General features: G+C 46.4%; 1 protein-coding gene across 1 annotated transcript in view; it reads left to right on the top strand.

Annotated features, from left to right (window-relative positions):
* The first annotated feature begins 3,265 nt into the window (after positions 1–3,265).
* The window catches only part of LOC132465756 (short transient receptor potential channel 7-like), a 47,426-nt gene continuing 28,546 nt past the window's right edge, over positions 3,266–22,145 (top strand). Inside the window, 6 exon segments of the mRNA XM_060062511.1 lie at positions 3,266–3,876; positions 3,879–3,958; positions 3,961–4,106; positions 13,488–14,250; positions 18,445–18,627; positions 21,329–21,493. Of these exon segments, the coding sequence (XP_059918494.1) occupies positions 3,597–3,876; positions 3,879–3,958; positions 3,961–4,106; positions 13,488–14,250; positions 18,445–18,627; positions 21,329–21,493 (1,617 nt within the window). The 5' untranslated portion in view covers positions 3,266–3,596.

Genomic DNA, 22,145 nt, shown 5'->3' on the forward strand with positions numbered 1-22,145 from the left:
ACAAGCCATTTATCAAACCCCAGCAAAAAGATACAAGTTTTAAACACTTTTCCCACTCCCTCCGTTTTTCACACTTATAAAATATGCATGGTGGATGGATTCTATACTGCGACATTTACTTCTGTACTTAAAGTTCAGCACAAAGTAGCTTGCACTGACAAAGCAAAGAGAGAGAGAGAGTAGATATAGTGAGTTGGGCATTCACGTTATTATCCAATAAATTGTCCTCAAAAAGGTCGGCAGGGGCGGGAGCTTCCCTTTGCCGATTGATTGGCTCCTCAGGTCTGTCAGTCATTTGTCAAGAAGTCGTTAGAATCAGCATCGGGTCGATGGCCCAGAGTGAGGCATTTAATCACCTGACCTTCCTGCTCAGACACATCAACACGGATTGCAACCTTGTTTAGACCGGCTCCTGCCAGGTCATCCCCGCTAGCTCTGTCCTACCTGGTGTTTGATAACCTGAAGTGGAATCATGGGTTACAACTAGTGGTGCTTGTTCCAGAACCCACAAAACATTAAGAGTTGTTTACCCTCCATCCTTCCATCCAACAGAGATCTGACAGAATCAAGCAAAATAATACATTCACATTTTGGATTTGCCTTCTGGCTGAGCATGACGACGCTGTTCTTTGAGTGGTTTGCAGGGGAATTAATTATTTATTTTCAGGCCCAACTGCCACAGCCTGTTACTACAAGGAGCGTCATGCTGGCTTCCGAGTGTGTCTGGAGGAATCGTCACTTTGATGCCGGGCCACTGTCTCCAGCTTTAGCTCCCTGGTTTACCCGGCAGCTGCTCCATGATGTGGGTCTTTAAAATCCAAATCATTCCACTTTCAAAACAAGCCAGAGTTTATAGAATTTACTATAATCATGCCAGGGTGCTAAAATGGTACGCAATTATTTATTTATTTTATTGATGAGACTTTTGTTGTTGTTTATATGAAGGCTGAAACGATTGATCGGTTAATCGATTAGTCGATCGACATAAAGCGTATTGAACAAATTCTGATAATCAATGATTAGTTTAAGTCATTTAGCTAGTACAAATACCTGACATTTGCTGTTTAATGCTTGGGAAAATATTGTTAAATGTTTGGTTCATCATTCATTCATCACCATTTAACATTTATTGATTGTGTTTTGCTCAAATCCTTCATCAAAAAATATTTTTTTTAATATTCACTGACTTGAAAATAACCACTAGTTGCAGCCCTTATTTATAAGGAGACATATGATATATAAGGTCATGTCCACCTTGAAGTGTCTTGGGAGGGGAGCATTTCACGGATGGTAGAGATGGGTTTCATAAATTAGATTTTAGATTTATTTATAATGTCTGATGGCTGACGAGCTGATATCTGGCCGAGCGGGGCACTTCACTCTCTTTCGCTAGAATCTGTCTTACTTTCCAAATTATTGATTGTGTCCTTGTCTGTTTCAGTCTTTAAGGATTCCATGATGCCACCTAATCCCGTCCCTGGAGGCTGTGCTGATCGTTATTGAACACCATACAGGTGAATTTGAATGCGTTGGGATGCATCTCCATGTCTTGGGTCGCTCCAGTGCAGGGATTCTGGATCCTTTCCCTCCCGGGACCCAGAAGACTGCTGTTCTGTGTCCGTGGGACTTGACCGCAGAGAAGGTCACAGATCGTGGTCTGCTCACAATTTCACGAGTGTTCTGTGGGCAGTGTCAGGCAACGACCCACAACCCAAAGAACCTTAGGATTTGCCGTTGTGACAGAGATTTTCCTCTGCTCTTGTGTTCCTTTTGTTTATGCAACTTGGGGCATCCGTGGCCTACTGGTTAAGGAGTTGGACCAAGTAACCAGACGGTGGTGCGAATCTTGACTGGTAGGCAAAAAGAAAATGTGGATGGGGGCAGTTATTCTGCAGTACTCTCCTACGTCCTCTTCCACGGATGAGGTGCTCTTGAGCAAGTAACCTGAAAACCCCCACCTGCTCCCCGGACGCTGCACTGCAGCTGCGCACTGCTCCGGGTGTTCTGGTGTGCCCCATGTGTTCACCGGATTCACCCAAACAGGGACAATAACCTGGTCATAGGTCATAGCGTCAACTTCTCTGATCCCTTCATGTTTTCACTGATTGGGAAAGGGCTACATTTGGGGGTACCCTTTTTTTTATATGCATGACGTATGTCAGTATTCTCTCTGGCCTGGCATGAACGAAGCTGAGTGGTAATTAGCGGTATGGGCTACGACTGCCAATTCCTATGAAAGTGGTCTTTGCGTCTTGTTTTTGAACAAAGTGCTGGTTGAGAGCAGGCATTGTCTTGCTACCCCCCCCCCCCCCCCCCCCCCCCCCCCCCCCCACACGCAGAGTCTCCCCATGTTACACCGCTGCCTTCGTCCTCTTTACACCTTCTCCTTCCACTCCCCTAACACGTTGTGTGGTGGAGAAAATGAAGCTTGAACATGAATGGTGTTTCTTATCCCACAGGTCCTCACTCAGAAGGACTTAGTGCCGTCACCGGTCCTTTGACGTTTAATGGCCTGACAACTTGAGTCTATATTGTGTGAGTGTGGGTGTGGGTGTGTTGAAAGCGCATGTGTGTGTGTGTGTGTGTGTGTGTGTGTGTGTGTGTGTGTGTTGAAAGCATATATTTGTGTAGGTGTGTTTGTGTGTCTCACTCTGTTATTGTAAAACACACCGACACACCGACACACGACACCAACACACACACACACACACACACACACACACACACACACACACACACACACACAACACACACACACACACACACACACACACACACACACACACACACACACACAAAGACACATTATCCTACCGTTCAGTCTTGTTAATTCATTCATTAATCCCTAGTTTTGTCTCTTGTTTTTCTTTAATCCAGTTGCTCACACTTTTTGGCAATATTTAACATGTTAGTCTGTTTTTAGACTCCCATTCGCATGGTTAAATACCATTTGACACGACAATGTCTGTGTGTTGGCCAGGAGAAACAACAGATCAGAGCACTGATGACCGCTTACTGATGTGTGTGTGTGTAGGAGTGCGTGCGTGCATAGGTCCAGGAAGTGCTCTCTAGACAATCATGACTAATTCGATTCAGCATCAACAAACAAACGCATGCACGCGCGCACACACGCATATACATACATGCAAATATCGATTGCTCCTCCGAACTATAGCATTTTCCAAGAACACCACACACACGCACACACACGCACACAGACACAGAGAGAGGGTTGAGAAACTACAACCACAGATTTTAGTATCACGCATGCACGAATGATCTCTGACCAAGTTGATGAAGGAAGTGTATACAGAAGACTTATTTATTTTTCTTCACTTTATTCCAATCCAAATCTTAATCAATACGTACCTATATGAAAATATATATTCGCGATTTTCAGTGGGGAGAAAACGTGTTGCGCGCGCACTCGAAGGTCTTCTATCCTCGAGCGCAGCCCACCAAGTAGCGCGGGGCTCGCAGGTGCTGTTCGGCCGAGGGGAACTTGGAAGGCTGCAACTTTTAACGTCTTTAATTGTCAGTAACATAGCTAGGGTCGTTTATTATTCAAACGTCTATGCTATCGACGAACTCTCACGATGGCTGACGAAGGAGAGGAGAGCGACAACGGCACGGCGCGAGAGCAGTTCCCCGAGGTAACAGAGTCCCCATCCCCTACTAGGTCACCCGGTGCGCCCGGAGGATCCCCTCCACCTTCACCCGGGCCCTTGGACCTCTTCTCCTCCACATCTCCTCTACTTTGTGACCCGGAGTCGTCTTACCTGACGTCTCAGGAAACTGTTTACCGGTCTCCCTCACTCGGGGAGCCTGCGCCGACTACAACCTCGCCAAAGTTCCACCGCCGCTCGAGGGACCCGAGTCGTTTTCCCGCTCGCGGCAGGATGCAAGGCTTGCCATGGTGGAAGGCACTCGAGATGCCGACCCGTTCCCAGGTTGGAGAAGGGGGACCCCGACGCTAACACTGGCCGTTTTCAGCACCGAGGACAGAGGTTTACGCGGACCCAGGACCCTACCGACTACGGGAACCACTACTCCATTCAGCCCGCAGACGCCGACCTGAACCCTGAGACCCGGCAACACCAACAAACGTGAGTTGGGTCATTGAATGCACTTATTAAATGTTTTTTTTTCTTTGTACTTTAAATTGATAGTTAGAAACACGACCCATTGCACCACATCCTTATCAACTTGGTGTAATGTGCCAATGCATTTGTGAATGCAAACGTAAACGCAAATGGCATATTAACGCAATGCATTGCGTCACCACGCTGTCTTCAGTTGAAATGACGTTTGTCAGCATTCTTCGTAGCAAAAATGATAAGCAGACCATATTAATTATGTCCTGTTGGGAGAGAGAGAGAGAGAGAGAGAGAGAGAGAGAGAGAGAGAGAGAGAGAGAGAGAGAGAGAGAGAGAGAGAGAGAGAGAGAGAGAGAGAGAGAGAGAGAGAGAGAGAGAGAGAGAGAGAGAGAGAGAGAGAGAGAGAGAGAGAGAGAGAGAGAGAGAGAGAGAGGTAGGTAATGTGTTGGGCCTTTGAGTAAAACGCACTACCCAGCATTGGCTGAATACCACCACCATAGTACTGTTAGAGGTAAAGCTTGCTTTGAGAGGTGCTTCTCAAAGCCAAGAACACCAAATTATGAAGTCACTGTGATCCTCTCATGCTTTCTGTTGCTTCAGGTCATGTGATGACTATATGCTCACAAGGGTTTCCTTCCACCATTTTGTGTTGAAGTCAGGTAGCCATGTTGTAGCTGAGGTCTAGTCCAACCCATTTAAAAAAACACCTGGAATCAGGATATACATTGATAGGTTGTTATGATCAAAGGGCTTCCATTTTTACAACGTGTGTACACATGGTATGTGTAAATGTTGGTAGCTATCCAAACAGCAGGTTCAAAGTGATTGATAAAATAAAAAATTGCTTAAAAGTCAAATGTATAGCGTAATAGACATATGTTCCTCATTATGGTACAAGGAGAAAATAAGAATTTACCGATGTTCACCGATATACAACTGAATATGATTATAGTTTGTATGAAACATTTCAGTTGCTCTCTTCTGTATCCATAATCAATTCACCGCAATACATTACCTAGTTCTATATATCTTGACACACTAATTAGGCGGCTGTCCACATTTGTCTAAAATTGATCTTGACTACATTTAGATTAGAGATCAGAGATTAAAAGTGTATAATTCCTTCTAATAAGTGTCGTATACAGAGACTGCTGAGCAGTCACAAACGCTTGCCTACCACTAAGCATTAACATGTGTAGCAGACCTGCAGTTTGGCCCCCATCTACATAATTTAATTTGCATAATTTAATCAATATGATGTTGTTTTGTTTGCCCTCCATACACCGCCGTACAGATAGTCTAGTGCAGAGTAAGACGCATTGGACTATGCCACAATCTTTTAATGGCCCCTGCAGACACACACAAAGCACTTGACAAGTCGGCACATTTACCTAATTAGAGCCGCGCAGATGTTGAATCTTTCTTTTTTTTAAAGCAGTTTTCAACAAGCAACATGGTTCTGGTTCTGACCAGAATCCCTCGTGAGGGCTCTGCTTCCCTGCATTGGCTGCTTCGGCATGAGAGTAAAAGCTTAGCTGTTGAATATGAGGACATGGAGGGAAGCAAGGGCACGGATCCGGCTAGGCTGAACACGCCGGGGGGAAACCAATGAGCATTAGAGCGGTTTCACTCCATCTCGTCCACCCTGGTGCCCTTGATTCGATAACCAGCAGCCAGGTTTGGTCCTTGTGCATCCACTCATGTGTCGGGTGTGCACGCATTGGTGGGTGTATTTAACCGTTTACTCACGGAAACCTGCGTCCGCTAGTGCTGCACCATATTGACATGTCGATTTACATGAGCAACGCTGCAATATCTCATATGAGGATGTCAATATTATTTCCGATATTTTTTTGTATGTTCTTACATATAACTCAATAGAAGAATATGATACACAGTCAAAATAGAAAGGGTGCCTGTATTTTCTTTTTTAAAACAAAGCGTCATCACATCTTCATCCTTATTGAAGTCCTTTGGGGGTAAAGTTAACAGTCAGAGAGCTCACCCTCTCAGAGAGCGAGAGAGAGAGTTCATACTGATGCACTCTTGGCCCTCTTCTTATACACATCAACCAAGAGACCCCACATGGGTGCTGGCTGTGAGGTGGCTGCCACACGTCCAATCCTGGTACAAGACTAGTCACCGAACACAAACAGCCATTACGGTCACACTTCCCGAGACTTTTCAGATTTGAGTGAAGCCCATCATAGGAACATCAAACTGTTTGTTCACACCAAAAGCGAAGCGAATATTCTACCCTCACAAGTTTACTGGCACGAGTGTTTAGGGGTATATCTGAGGAGGAGGGGCTCTCTTGCGAACAACATTTCTTTCCGCCGATTCACTCTCAACCATGGCGGAGATACCCACCACTGCGAGTCTTTACTTGTTGTGAAAGAACAAGGGACAACGGAGAACCACACGCTGTCGTTCAGGGTTCAAAATATCATCCGGAGGTGCACACATCTTTTGGCTTTGACATTCTATATAATATAATATAGATATTATAGAGCTCTGGGAGTCCGCAAACGGTAGCAAACACTTACTCCTCTATGTTGCCGTTCAATCCGGACTTCACGGCGGGAACGCTGATTGGCTGTCACTAAAAAGCATCAAGCGAAATTCGCGGAAACTCTCAAATATTCCACGTTTTTGCATTGACCATGTATGGATTCCCCCCAATTTACGGAAACGTAACTCTACAATTTCGGAGACCCCATCAAAAAATTATTGCAAGACAATTTGAGGCATGGCCGAAACATGCAAGTCAGAACGCAGGGATCCTGTGAGCATCTATCACATCCTTCATCCAATTGACCTGGGTCCTATTGAAAGTGAAGCCATGCTTTCACGGACTCAATGAAGGTCTTGAAACGGTATGAGGCTCAGCATGGCACATGGAGGATGAGTCTTCAGGGCCACCTACCTCAAATCATCAGAGGGTAGGTAGTCTGTAGTTCCTTCTCCCTATTGGCTCTAATCTTATAATGACAAACTAATCAGCCCGAGATAACAGTTGAGGCGTGGACCCTTACCCAAGGGTCCGGCGTGAGGCCGGACCCTTGGGTAAGGTCCTGGTTTTAAGTCCAAGATGAATACCGCTGGGAGCTGGGATTTGGGGAAACAGGGGCGAGTGGGTTGTAGCGAAGCCGGGAAAATCTAAAGAAATCAGTTTAAGTCTAAAGCTGTGGCAATCCTAACAAATCTTGCCGACTATATACAAGTCTCCCAGAAGTTTGAGTCTTCTCCTTTCTAAAGAGGTTGATTATGACTGGCAAAAATAGATTATTATAACATGCAGGAGTCGATCGAGGGAGAGTTAGCCATCAAAAAGCCTCAGAGTGCCGATAACGAGCTGGGTGAGATGTGAAGGGAGGGAGGAAGAGAGGGGAAGGGTGCTGCATGTCAGAGCTAAGCCTCCATCTGACAACAACTGCTCTGACGTTTTTTAGTTATTTGTCAGCGTTTACTTAATGCTCTCTGACAGTGAGGTGGGTGCAAGGGTAAGTCAATGTTGGTTGGCGAGCCTTCTCAGAGTGGTTAGGGGTATTTATGACAATATTTTAACATAAATATATCAGAGAGTTCTACCTACTAATACTAACAGTACAGTCTGGATCTGGAATATAGCTAATATACTTCAGTTACAATTACAGATGATGTTTCTGAAGTCCACAAATACAGACCCTGATTGAGAAAAGGCTTCGAGTAGGACTTGGACCAGAGTGGATCTGAATCCCCTCTGACTTCCTCAACACAGATATACGTTATATTGTAATTTGTATCATTACCTGCCATTTCAGAAATATTATGAGGACCTGCTCCAATGTCCACCTCCCCTGTTATATATAATTGCACAATGGCGCAGCCCAACTATTACATTATTAGAGGGGAAACCTGGCTCTCTATTTCTCTCTCTCACACACTCACTCTGCCTATATGCACACAAGTCACCTGGTATGCTCCGTAGGGTATGTTTGTTTAGTGGACCGGCTGCGCTCGCACATGCATGTGACAGACCGGGCAACTGGCCAATGAAAGTTGAACGTTGAATTGCAGTTTCAAGCACGCTCTTAATGTAACACCACCAAGCTCCACAGCCAACCGACTCAGCTTTCCACAGCATAAATGCAATTTCAATACATCGTGCACACCCCTAGTTCCAACGCAAGCCAGAATCCCCAATTGTATTACCTACATGTGCTCTGTGTCAGAGTAGCGTAGTGGCAGCAGCAGAATCTATTAAGCCACATGCTATGAATGAAGTGGTTTGCCCATGCGTGGGCAGGTTAACATGAGCTAGCTAATTGCTAATTAGCTGGAGGACGGCGGATTACGCACAACAAAGGGGAGACAAACAGCTGTGGACGTTTCAGCTGGGAGTAGTCAGTCAGACAAGAGACAGACAGACAGGAGGCGGACAGACAGTGTAGGCAGGCCCCCGGTGATGGGTCTTTCATCTTCTGGGCTCTGTCTCTTTGATGCAGCCTCCTTGTTTGGAGTAGAAAGCCCAGCAGGTCTGCTCTCACAGACACAGGATGGCCCCCTGTTTCTTCGCCTTGGCTGTGTCCTCCTGCGCCTGTGTTGTTGATGTTGAGCTGTCAGTGGGTTGGAAAGGGAATGCGTTTACATGTATTATTGGTTTCAAAGAGGATGAAACAGTCAGTTTGGCAGCTGGGTATCTTTTATGGATTTGTTTCAAGAAAGAGTGGTTTGTTAGTGTGCGTGTTGTATATGTGTACATGAAAGAGAGGTGGAAGTATTGGATCGGTTCTTCGCTGACAAAACGTAGATTTACTACAGTCTACAGGCATTTACCTTTTTATGATGGCAATTTGTTTTAAAAATTAAATGACAGATTGCTTGGCTATGCTATAAAATAGACATTGTTGGACATTTGGGTTCAAAAACAGAAAACTGTTTCACATTTTGTTTCATTGGTGAAACGAATTACCGCCGACCTATCATTTAAACTCTTCTTTCACTTCAAAGGAGGGCCTTGGAAACTGAATATTTAATTTGAATGGCCAATGCAGCGTCCCATATTTACATTTCACACACACCCTCGACAAAAACTCACTCAGTCAGTACGATGCCTGCAGAGGCACCGCTGCTAGATAGATACATGTTTCATCCTTTTGCATTGATTGTCGGAAAATACAAAAGGGTATGAACTATAGCGAGCGAGCATATTTGTTTTTTTCAACGTTGTAAATGTCTTTCGCTGTCATTATTGATCACTCGCTCTCATTGTGGTGTGGTGATCATATCCCAGGACTGGGATGAAGCTGGAGTAAATCTTGGATATGCCTGAATATGGAGTACATTTTCTTGGGTCTTGAATTCCCCCTGCAACGTGATGGTTTATGAAAAGAAGGGCTATCGTGTTGAGTGCGCTGTCAGCATCTCACTCTGAGATGACTCCACTTGCTCTTCTTTGTGTGCAGAACCATTTCATCTTAGGGGGGAAGGAACATTTTGTGTCAGCTCTGTGCAGTCGGAGTGGCAGGCAGTGCAGTGCTGTCCCCTGATTATGTTGTATCTGTACAGAACAGACTGCAGGGAAGCTTTAAGCCATAGGGACTTTACGATTTAAAAAATAATAAAAAAAGAAGTAAAGGCAAACTTGTTTAGAAATTCCAGTCACTCACACATACACTCACTGACTCACCGCTCACTCCTTCACCATCTCACATCTCCTTCTCATTCACTCACCTCAATCACTCACCCATTCACTTACAGGTAAGTGAGTGGGTCATTGGGTGAATGGTCAGTGAATCATTCACTCACTGAACCACTCAATTATTCACCTGCTCACTCACTGTCTCTCTAACCCCTCCCTCCCTCGCTCATTCACTCAGCCATCCACTCAGGTTCCTAATCACCTGTCTGCATAGAAGCAGTTCAGGAAAGTTTCAGTGTTAACCTATTCCCGACCGTCGCCACATTATCTCATTTTGTAGCCTTACTTTGTAACTGTAATTACACATTTACATTTTTATTATGTTTAGACGATTTTAAATTATTTTTTGATTTTGTGCTATCAGTATGTTGCATTATGAATTATGTACCGGTAAATGTACATTTCCAGGCCTAGAAAGCCCTTTTAATCTTGAGAGAGAGCAGGAAAGGGAGAGAAAGGGAGAGAGGGAGAGGAAGAGAAAGAGAGGGAGAGAAGGTGATAAAGAAAAAGGGTCTAGTAGGTGTTATCAGGTGCACTTGCTGTCACAGCTGTGAGGCGAGCGACTGGAGCCTGCTACTGGCAGGCATCCCCCGATTAGAAGGGAGAGAGAGGGAGCGAGAGAGAGAAAATATGCACACTACTTATCACTCTCTCATTCTGGAACTTGCTGCTCTCACCTTGGTGTGGCCCATAACACTGGAGTGAACCCTGCAGATCGGCAAATCAGACTTCGTCTCACTATAGGCTTGCAGATTCTGGCAGCACTCATCCCATCGTTTTTATTATCTCTAGTGCTCCCATGGCAAGCTGGAGGAGGAAGGTGTTGCGGTTGGGTTCAGCGTTAAACACCAGTTTCACCAAGAAACTCACAGGCCTCAGATCCAGAGAAAAATATATTTCACTTATCATCAAATGTATGCGACCAGGATTCAATAATTAGCATTTTGATGGGTGTTGATGCGTCCTTTTTAAATTGAAAGGCATTCCATGTTGCACCCCTCATGGAACATGATTGTATTCCCATGGACCTTGGCCCTGCTAGATCTTTAATCTCGGTGCACACAAGCAGGAAATGAAATTCACCACGAGGTCTTCGGAACAGACGGAATTGCCAACGTCCAATCAAATGGCTTGGCGCACTGCATCTCCAAAGGGCATGAAGCTAAGACGCCAACTCTCTGTGCCACCGCTTTCTACGCGCCACTAGCTAGCTCGTGCCACTCCAGCAATCCCATCATGCTTTGCGTTCAAAACGGCATCAACCAAACTAAAATGGTTCAATGCAAAAAATAATGCTGGGACCAAGGAATGTTCAATTTAATCATCAGAGATGGTTAAGAGACATAACCTACACTATTTAACTATGATTTTGTTACTTGGTAGAAACTTTCATCCAAACACACGGACAGTGAATTCAGATCTATCTCATTGAGGTGCAGGGTTGATTGGGCTCCAGGACCCCTACCGTTATCCATAACCGACTGATCATTAAAGCGTTTTTCCCATGGCGGGCTGTCACTCCTGGCAGCAGACTGATTGCCCAGACCGGTGGGCCTCTCACAGTAATAATGTAACTAAATTATATTTCAGAACAGATCCCAGGAAGAGAGGGAGAGTTGAGTGGAGAAGATGGAACAGGTTTCATTACGAGACTAGAAGATGACCCAGATGAGCAGTCAGTCAAGCTAGTCTTCACCTCATGTGGGAAGCGACCAACTCTTTCCAAGGCTGTGCATTCAGATGCATTCTCATCTGAACTAAGGAATAGCTGTGTGTGTGTGTGTGTGTGTGTGTGTGTGTGTGTGTGTGTGTGTGTGTGTGTGTGTGTGTGTGTGTGTGTGTGTGTGTGTGTGTGTGTGTGTGTGTGTGTGTGTGTGTGTGTGTGTGTGTGTGTGTGTGTGTGCGGGTGTGCTTTTATGTGTGTGCTTTTGTGTGTGCTTGTGTGTGTGTGTTCATGCTTAAAGCCTTGAAGAATTTTGCACATTTTCAACATGGCCAAGGGTAAAAGCCAGATAATTAATAAGTAAATCAATTTCTTCGCCATCCCGTCAAAGTGATAGGAGTCCTTCTGTTGTTTAAACAACTCTTTTGTGGATTGTCTCCCTTTACTTCAAAGGTCCCTGCGACCAAAATCCAATAACTGTTTCTTTATATTCATTTGTGATTTGTGAGGTGTGTGTCGTCAGAAAGGATTAGAAACCATTGTTTTTTTCCACTGTCTACTCCAATGCAAAAATGTGCCCAAAGCCCCTCCCCCTAAACATAAAGGTTATTTTGACGACCAATGTGTGATGTGCGATCATGTCTAGTTTAGTGTTTAGAATTTAGGCTGGCGTCATTTTAACCAATTGAAGCTACCACAATTATTAACATGCACATGGGGAAACCTGTTATCTTTGTTCTGTATAATGTACAACAAACCAGATTGTTGTTTAATTTTAAATTACTTGAATTAATGCAGCTACACTGCCATACTGACACGCCCACCCAGTGTTACATTTTGCCTGCTTAACGTCTTCAGGTGACGAAACGTTGATATTTTTCCATCTAGAGGGTTTATTTTGTGTACTTATGCCTATGGAGATTATAGTATTTAACTAATAAAACTCAATAGATTGCATCCAATGGCAAGGGCCTTTAAATCCCAAGGGAGATGATACATTTTATTATACAGCCTCAAGTTCCGCTTCATATTGGGACTAAGGACCCTGGATGACCCCTGGTTCATGTCCACATGGAGACAGATCGATCTAAATAGAACTCCTTCCCCCCTCTTAAGACTCATCCCCTCAATTCCCCTCCCATCTTACTGTTGAAAAATAGAAGGCTCAATTTCAGGTCCTGACCCGTGGTCACTGAATGTTCTGCTATTTGGTTAAAGTATCCATAAAAGGAGAACCCAAGGGTAAGACGGCGAGGCTACGATGGAATAGCACTCCCTTGATGCATGTGAAATAGTTAAAGCCTTGACTTTTCCTTTGAGCGTTCTGTGTTTGGGTATAAACTCAACTCCCTGTTACCTACTCCCTATCCATAACCACCTATTCAATGCAAAAAAAGGTATTGATTTTGGTTTCCAAGATTTAAAGTTGAGGGCGCAGCAACCAATTACACTTAAACACTTAAAACTATATGTCCGGGAGCTCTGTCCAGAGGTCTTGGAATGGATCCCAGACCCAGAACAAAGTACCCTACCAGGGGTGGCTAGAGGGCAACAAGTATGAATGTCCCTATTGATACAATTGGCTCTCAGAGAGAGAGAGGATATTCCTCATCTTCTGGGCTCAGGAGTAACAGATTGTCTTCAGTTCAGAGGTGCTGACCTGTGCAGTGACCCGCGTGCTGCCATTGATCCGACAGGGGACAGAGGAATCAAACGGCAACCGTCAGCGAGGCGGGCAGCTGGGCCGGCCGTGTGGCGTCGTGGTCGCTACATGACAACACGGCCACATGCTCACCGTTTCCGCTTGCCTCTCCCTCGCTCCCCCTGTCCTCTGCTCATTGGTACCCGCACCCCTTTTCTTCCTCACGTCGGCCTTGATTCATCGGTCCCTCCACGTGTCATCCATCATCATCCTCTCCCTCTCTCTCCATCGCTTCGCCTCTTGCTCTGAACTAACCCTGCTCTGAACTAACCCTATCATCATTACCCTACCTTCAATCCGTCTCCTGTGCCTCTCCTGACGCGTGCTGTCTGTCGTCTGCAGGGCGGACGCAATGCACCGGCGCCATACCACGCTGAGGGACAAGGGGCGTCGCCAGGCGGTGCGAGGCCCCGCCTACATGTTCAACGAGCGCGGCACGGCGCTCACGGCCGAGGAGGAGCGCTTCCTGGACGCGGCCGAGTACGGCAACATCCCCGTGGTGCGAAAGATGCTGGACGAGTCCCGCACGCTGAACTACAACTGTGTGGACTACATGGGGCAGAACGCCCTGCAGCTGGCCGTGGGCAACGAGCACCTGGAGGTCACCGAGCTGCTGCTGAAGAAGGAGGGCCTGGCGCGCATCGGCGACGGCCTGCTGCTGGCCATCTCCAAGGGCTACGTCCGCATCGTGGAGGCCATCCTGGCGCACACTGCCTTCGGGGGCAGCCTGCGGCTGGCGTCGGGCCCCCTGGAGCAGGAGACGCATGACGACGCCTTCTACGCCTACGACGAGGACGGCACTCGCTTCTCCCACGACGTCACGCCTGTCATCCTGGCGGCGCACTGCCAGGAGTTCGAGATCGTCCACATCCTGCTGACCCGCGGCGCCCGCATCGAGCGGCCCCACGACTACTTCTGCAAGTGCAACGAGTGCGAGGAGAACCAAAGGGTGGACTCCTTCTGCCACTCGCGCTCCCGCATGAACGCCTACAAGGGGCTGGCCAGCGCCGCCTACCTGTCGCTGAGCAGCGAGGACCCCGTGCTGACGGCGCTGGAGCTCAGCAGCGAGCTGGCCCGGCTGGCCAACATCGAGACAGAGTTCAAGGTGAGCCTGGGGTCTCCCTGTCGTCTGTCTCGCTCGCTCCCGCTTCGTCTCTCCGTCTGTTTTCTCTTGCACGCAGGCACGCATGGATGCACACACGCACGCATGCACAGACGGATGCATACTCACTCTAAAAGACACGCATAAACATTTTCCCCAAACAAATTGCCTAGATGACCTGAAGCTGTAGAACCATCGTGCTATCATCCAGAATATATTTCCCAGGGTACATCCAGACTAGGGCCCGACCGATATTGATTTTTGAGTGCCGATGCCGATTATTTTCAGAGAAAAATTACGATTACGATTTAATCGGCCGATTTAAAAAAAAAAAAAAAAAAAAAAAAAAAAAAAAAAAAACATATAAAACGTAGTTTTTGATACCTTAAATATACTTTAAACACTTTTGACGAATATGTGAATTGAATGCAGAACCTTTGAGTGTTTTAGTATACATTTACAGTCAAAAATGAGTGTAATGTAAAATGTAAAATAAATAACTAACTCCCTATGTGCTGCGCTCGTGAGCAGTGACTAACACGTGCGTGCTGAGCAGTATGGTCTCACCGTTAGAGTCTACAGTATAACAAATTAACATGGCCTGGGACCTAAAGAAAAACAGGCACAACATGCTCAAACAACGCGTCTTGTGTACATTGGTGAGGTGAGCGCGCAGCTGCCTGAGCGAGCGTGCTTTCATGTTGTACGGTAAAATTCAATCTCCTCTTTTTTACTCCAGCTAAAGTTGTTAGTTAGCAAGGCGAGTAGGAGCGCAATCTGCAGGATACTAATCGCAATAACATTTATAAAAAAAAAAAAATAAATAAATAAATCGGTTGTAATCGGCGTCTTTTTGGCCGATGCCGATTATTTTCAAAAAGGCTATAATCGGCCGATTAAATCGGCAGGCCGATAAATCGGTCGGGCCCTAATCCAGACTGTTTTGTTAGCCATCAAAGTTAACTTTGCGTCTGGCGTCTTGCCTCGACCTCATCACAATCAAGATGGTAAACACTTTTCTTTGTGGGAACTGGAAGTTCGAATGGAGTGTTTTGAGACAATAAGCAGTTTTTTAATATGCTGCAAATTCAACTGCAAAAAGAGCCCGACATTGGACTTAATTATGGAGATAGTAGAAGACAATGGAAATCTCTCCCTCGATGTCTCTCACTCCCTCCCACTCTGACTGTGTGCTTGCATCAATGCATTCTCTGGAAATAATGACGTCCCTCTGTCCCCAATAATGACGTTAGTCCGAATGACCATTACGAATGAACCCACCACCTTCTGTCCTTCTCTTGGTGTCTCAATGATACATGGTTATTTATTCGCACACACGCACACACTCTCGCTGACTCTCTCTCGTTCACTCTCTCACTCACTCACTCACTCACTCACTCAGGCACACACACTCACACAAAGGCAAAAGCATGCACGGAGATGCATGCATACGCGACACATGCATCAATGCACACATACGCATACATTTCATCACTTTCCCTGTATTCTCCTCCCCTCTGTCTCTCCTTTCTCCCTCGCTTCCTCTGTATGACGATCCATCATGCTGTGTTTCCTGCCTGGCTGTAGACTAACTAATGAGACTGGTTAACCTCAGGGACACATTGTTTCTCTAAAACCTGTCACTGTGTAATTATGACCTCTGTCGCTCTTTCTATTCCCCCCCCCCTCCCCCCCCCCCTCCAAACCCTGCTTGTGGAGTTCAACCAAGCAACTTTTATAATTATATTTTAAACTCATAGGCGCTGCGGGACACCATATATCATCTTCCATGCTTAACTCGGTTTCTCTGTGTAAACAAAGACAAACGTACTTCTACCCACACATTATGAATGCCCCGTAGTTCAGCCAGTGGGTATCCTGTATTCCACTGGGTTAGAACTCTGCAAATTAATAAAGTTCAATTACTTGTTGAACCATATTTATTTAGAGGCAAATGGGTTTTACTGCAGAGCGTGTTCTGTCTGCAGGCTGGTGCACTTTCATTGAGGATTTCCTTTGTTTTCTCCCTGGACGATGGCTACGATGTGCCCTTCATAGCTCAAAGTGCTTTGTAATATGAAACATTGCCACATTGGCTTAGCATACACACACATTCAAAATAATTAGTAGTCATACTTCTATTTGTCATCGCTGTAAGTGGCTTTAGATCATAGCATCCTCAAAAGGACTGGTTTATTATATCACACCAAGACCAAATGGTTTACTATATTACAATAGGACCTAATGGTTTACTATATTACAACAGGACCAAATGGTTTACTATTACAATAGGACCAAATGGTTTACTATATTACAACAGGACCAAATGGTTAACTATATTACGGCACGCACGCACGCACGCACGCACGCAAACACGCACGCACGCAAACACGCACGCACGCAAACACGCACGCACGCGCACACACACACACAGTCTCTGAGAAACACTTTGACATACAAACCTGTTTCCGCATGAGAACACATTTGACCAGAGGAGAACGTTTTAAAGCTTGGAAGGATACAACATGTGGCTTCTTGTCCTGAACAATAACAACACAGTACAATACAACACAGTACTGTATAATTTCTTCAATGATTGTACGTGTTGAATTTCTTTCATCCCGTGTGTGTGTGTGTGTGTGTGTGTGTGTGTGTGTGTGTGTGTGTGTGTGTGTGTGTGTGTGTGTGTGTGTGTGTGTGTGTGTGTGTGTGTGTGTGTGTGTGTGTGTGTGTGTGTGTGTGTGTGTGTGTGTGTGTGATATTTTAACTATACATGTGTCTTCCAAAACAGATGTCATTGATTAAAATCCTCCTCATGTGCTCTGGCGCCCTAAAGGTGTGTTCCCGTGCATACAGAAGAGACTTGAGATCAGAATAAATGACTCATGCGTATTCATCTCCGGGCGGGTGTACAGAAGGGTCATTATTTTTCCCCATTTCCCAGATGGCTCAAAAATACTCCTCCAACATTGGCTGCAGGCTAAGGGATCCATTATCCTATTGGCAGACCACCCCGCGAAGGCCAGGCACATCCCCCCCCCCCCCCCCCCCCCCCCCAACGTGGACCTTCTCATTTTACCTCATCGATTCATCAGGAACATCTTCCAATTAACTTTTTGGCATGCCTCAATGTGTGTGCCGTGGAATTACCAGGGGACCGTCGCTCACTCTTCTGACTCCAGCACAGCTCATTACAACCCTCTGTATTCATGGAAGGCCTGCTGGACTCCGACCACAACAGGAAGGTCCCCCTCATGCCAACACGCGTGGAGTACTCGGTTTGGACGTAATGCAAATGTGTGGGGATGAAGTAAATAAAACCGTGGCCGGTGTTGGCTCTGTGTCCCACCCGGTAAACGACAGCAGGTTGTAAGCACTGTGCGTTCCTGGAGGCCCTCTCCGCTGCCTGAGAGACGGAGGACCTCTACTGTTAATAGGAATCCAGAGAAAGGGGATTATCCAAGTGGAAATGTGTTGTGGGAGCCGAGGGGGTCTGGCCGTGGGGGTCTGGCGGCGGGGGTCTGTTGGGTCACTGGGGGGCACCTCGTGTGTTTGGACACACCCGGCCGGGTTCTCCTTGTTCTCCTTGGGGACGTCTGGCCGGCTGCCCAACAGCCTGGGGAGAAGCGAAAGAGGAGGGCAATGCCGGTGAGAGGCAGGGGGGAGGGAAGGACGAGTGGTGGAACATGTAGGGTTTAATCGAGGAAAAGGTAAAGCAGAGGAATGGGGCCAAGAGGATGTTGGTGAGAAAGAGAGGGGGAGGGAGAGGGAGAGGCAGGGATGTACTTTCGATTCAACTAGATAACCATCTTTGCCATCATGACTTCGAAATGAGCCACAATCTAAATCACTTCTTAGATTCGGGAAGTAGAAAATCGAAGGCCATCCACCAACAAGAGACGAGGAAATCGTTTGACAATTTGCCTTCATGGCTAAATAGTCGCCATTCTTGTCGATTCTAGTCGACCATGTTTGACATTTCGATGGCACTTAAATCGCCTTGCCGTGCCTTAATTGTTTCTGTGTTATCCCCCTAATTAATCCTTCCCTCCCGTCTCCTCCCCCTCCTTCCTCCTAACTCCTTCTCCCTCCTCCCCACCACCCCTCCCCCACCCCCTCCTGCCTCCCCCGTCCTCCTACCCATCACCACCACTCCCACTCCCCCACCCCCTCTTTGCCTTCCCCTCCGCGGTGAAGAACGACTACAGGAAGCTGTCCATGCAGTGCAAGGACTTTGTGGTGGGCGTGCTGGACCTGTGTCGTAACACGGAGGAGGTGGAGGCTATACTGAACGGAGACGTGGACCAGTGCCCACCCAGCGCCTACAACCGGCCCTGCCTCAGCCGGGTCACACTGGCAATCAAGTACGAGGTCAAGAAGGTAATACTGGACAGGTCACAACACCACCCACACCACCACTAACGCAGCCACCTCCACCACGGGCTGAAGGGGTCTACATGGAGCCAGGGTCGATCAATACGTCATGAGAGGTTTCATTCTTGATTTATTGATGCGGATGTGGTTTGCTTAATCCAATGGACCGAGATCGTGTGCTTATTATGGGACTCCCACCCTGCATGTCATTATTCATTTGAATTATGCTGTTTATACAAATTAATCAAAGGTCGTATGAAAACCAGGCCTTTAAATCAATCCTTTCCCATTTGGGAAATGTGGCTATTCTGTTTGGACATTTGCATAATGGAGACGTACAGAAAAATAATCAATGGCAACAATTCTATGATTTAGGTGACATAATTGGCTTGACATGAATGTCTATCATTACCTGATTTGTTCGATAGTAATCGCTACTGGCTTCCTTTACCAATAAAATACACAGGCTGAGGTGTGGTCTGCTAGGGGAAGCCAACAACAACAATATCCGTATGTGTGTATCTTTGTGTATGGTTGTGTGTGTGTGTGTGTGTGTGTGTGTGTGTGTGTGTGTGTGTGTGTGTGTGTGTGTGTGTGTGTGTGTGTGTGTGTGTGTGTGTGTGTGTGTGTGTGTGTGTGTGTGTGTGGTCCCTTGTGGCCTGTGAATGTAGCCTGCCAACCTCCATGTCAGACAGCTAATCCCTGCCGAGCACAGTTGTTCGAAATGGATGTCCAAACAAATTCCCTCCTATGCACACCAACACACACGGGCGTCAATTCATGCAAGCACAGACACACAGAGTCACATTGTTACGCGGCTCAAACGCAACAAAGAAACGGGGCAGGAGACAGCGCGAAAAGTCAATGTTTCTTCGTTTAATTGCCTCAAAAGCAATGAATCAAACAGATATGAGCAATCATGGTGCAAAGCACAAATCAAATCTCCCGCTCCCGCTCCGCGTCTCTCCAGGCCAGGCCCCCTTTTATCCCGTTCACGGGGACACACCCCGTACGCGGGCACGCCCCCATCCTGGAACATGCGGGTCCAGGCCTATGAGAGCAAAGGCAGACAAAACACGTAGCACACGTACCACGACAACCGAAAGGCCAATGTGGCCGTAACACACATGTTGAAATGCTTTGGTCTGGTGGTGTCTTTAATCCTGTACAGGGGAGAGGGAATCAACAAATAATTACATAAATGTCTAGGGTGGGTGGGTGTGTGTGTGTGTGTGTGTGTGTGTGTGTGTGTGTGTGTGTGTGTGTGTGTGTGTGTGTGTGTGTGTGTGTGTGTGTGTGTGTGTGTGTGTGTGTGTGTGTGTGTGTGTGTGTGTGTGTGTGTGTGTGTGTTTTTTTGTCTGTCTGTATGTGTGTGTGTTTTTGTCTGTCTTTATGTGAAGTGGATGTTACCATGGTAACCAGGCGTTACCTGGTTTTGTGTGAGCATGTACAAGCGTGCATCTGTCGTACTCGTCAAAATAAGGGTGTGTGTGTGTGTGTGTGTGTGTGTGTGCGTGGTGGCTGTGGGAATGAATTCATGGTTCAGTGGGCATAACGATTGGTCATCAAAAAAGGGTCATAAAAAGGGTGTTTATATTAAATGAGGAGGTTGAAAATGTCCCTTTGTGGAGTGTGTGTGTGTGTGTGTTTGCAGAACAGTCTCCCACGGGTTCAAAGGTTACCGACCCCAGCTGACGTCATCTGTTTTTTTGGCGTTTAAAGTAAAATGAAAACAACCTTGCGGCACTATAAATACACACTCAGTCTCAGCCACTGTCGCACACAAACACGCAGGCACACAGTGAGGTTGATTGCTTTACCAGCTGTGGTCCACATTGATTGTTCCCTCTACGGTTCCCCACACCCTGCCCGCAGCCTCACAGGGGAAAGTCCATCTTCTCCCTCCCAGTTCTGGGTTTCTACGGCGACCACAGCACTCTTCCTCGATCAACACTCTGTCCTTCCGACTGGGAGTCGAGGCCGCACCTCGATGACTCTGTTCCGTAATGGAAAGACACTGGGCAGTAGACTTTGTCCTCGGGTCGTCCTTGTTGATATTTTCCCCTGTTTCACAACAGCATCATCTGTGGGCTTCACCAGACAGTTTCCAAATGTTTGTCCCCTGAAAATGTCCCCTGAGCCCTCAAACAGACTTATCCTCTCAGAAACCCAGAGGGAGGGCAAATAAGGACATGTTGTGACGTACAGGAGAGCTGAGCAGCAAAAGGGTTCTGGGTGGCAAGATTATATATTAGGTGACAACAGTAGACTTTGTTTCGCTGAAAAAAAGGGGTGAAATGATATTAGAGCAAAGACATAAACGCAGCAAAGGAAAACATTCAATGTCGCTGAGAGCCAATGTCTGCCAAGTCCTTGAGACTTTGAGTCCGCCTCGGCATCTCAATGAATATCCCTGAAGCGTTGTCAATTGGAACACAGACAGTTTTGACTTTTGCTGTATTTCTAACCACGACAGCCACTCCAAACCCTTCACATTAAAAGCTCCTCTTCATCTCCACAGAAGAAGCAAAGCAAACACCAATTGAGACCTGCTGTGATACACCAGGCTCTGTATCGCGCCTTTCATGGTGACCTCAGTCTGAATGGTGGTATCCCCCCCCACCCCTCCCCCCAGGAACTCACAAACCTGGCGATGTGTCCGGTAACTCATCACCTTGTATGATCTCATTTCTCCATCTCTCTCTAGTTTGTCGCCCATCCCAACTGCCAGCAACAGCTGCTCACCATCTGGTACGAGAACCTGTCCGGGCTGAGGCAGCAGTCCATGGGGGTAAAGTGTTGGACTGTGCTGGGGGTCACCGTTGGGCTGCCCTTCCTGGCTGTCGCCTACTGGGTCATGCCCTGTAGCAAGGTATGCACACGCTACACATGCATGCATTCATGCTGCATACATACATGTTACACAAACAGACACGCACACACTTACACACACACACGCACACGCACATACACATACTCACACACACACACACACACACACTCTATTATTTTAATTTTAATTTCATTTATTTAAAGGACAGTGCACATTGATCAACATTTCTGTAAATGCGCCAGTGTTAGCCAGCAGACTAATTTTCAACTGTAAAAATTAGCATCATTATAGAGGATTAGGTATCCTCTATAATGATGCATATGCAATGAGAGACGTATGAAACATGTGGAAACCCAAAGGAAACAGAACCAATTATATTGGAACTGCCTGCTTCTGGCATTCTTCTTGCTTAGATACAAAGCCAGCCCTGTCTCAAACTCTAAAAGACTTAGAATTATAATTAACATTAAGGTCAATATATGAGTTGATTATGATTTTTTTCCATTATCGAGCAGCCCTATGAGTTAGTATTAATATCTGCGGTAGTATAAGTACTATTATTATTATCTAATATACATCGGCAGGTAGCCGGCAGCTATATCCTAAAGGACAGGCTTACTACTTGCATGTGATTACATTGTATGGGAACGGTGCAGTTCTCCATTGCAGGTGCACTTAAGCACACACACAA

Source organism: Gadus macrocephalus, chromosome 10, assembly GCF_031168955.1.
Source record: "Gadus macrocephalus chromosome 10, ASM3116895v1".
Classification (NCBI taxonomy): Eukaryota; Metazoa; Chordata; class Actinopteri; order Gadiformes; family Gadidae; genus Gadus; species Gadus macrocephalus.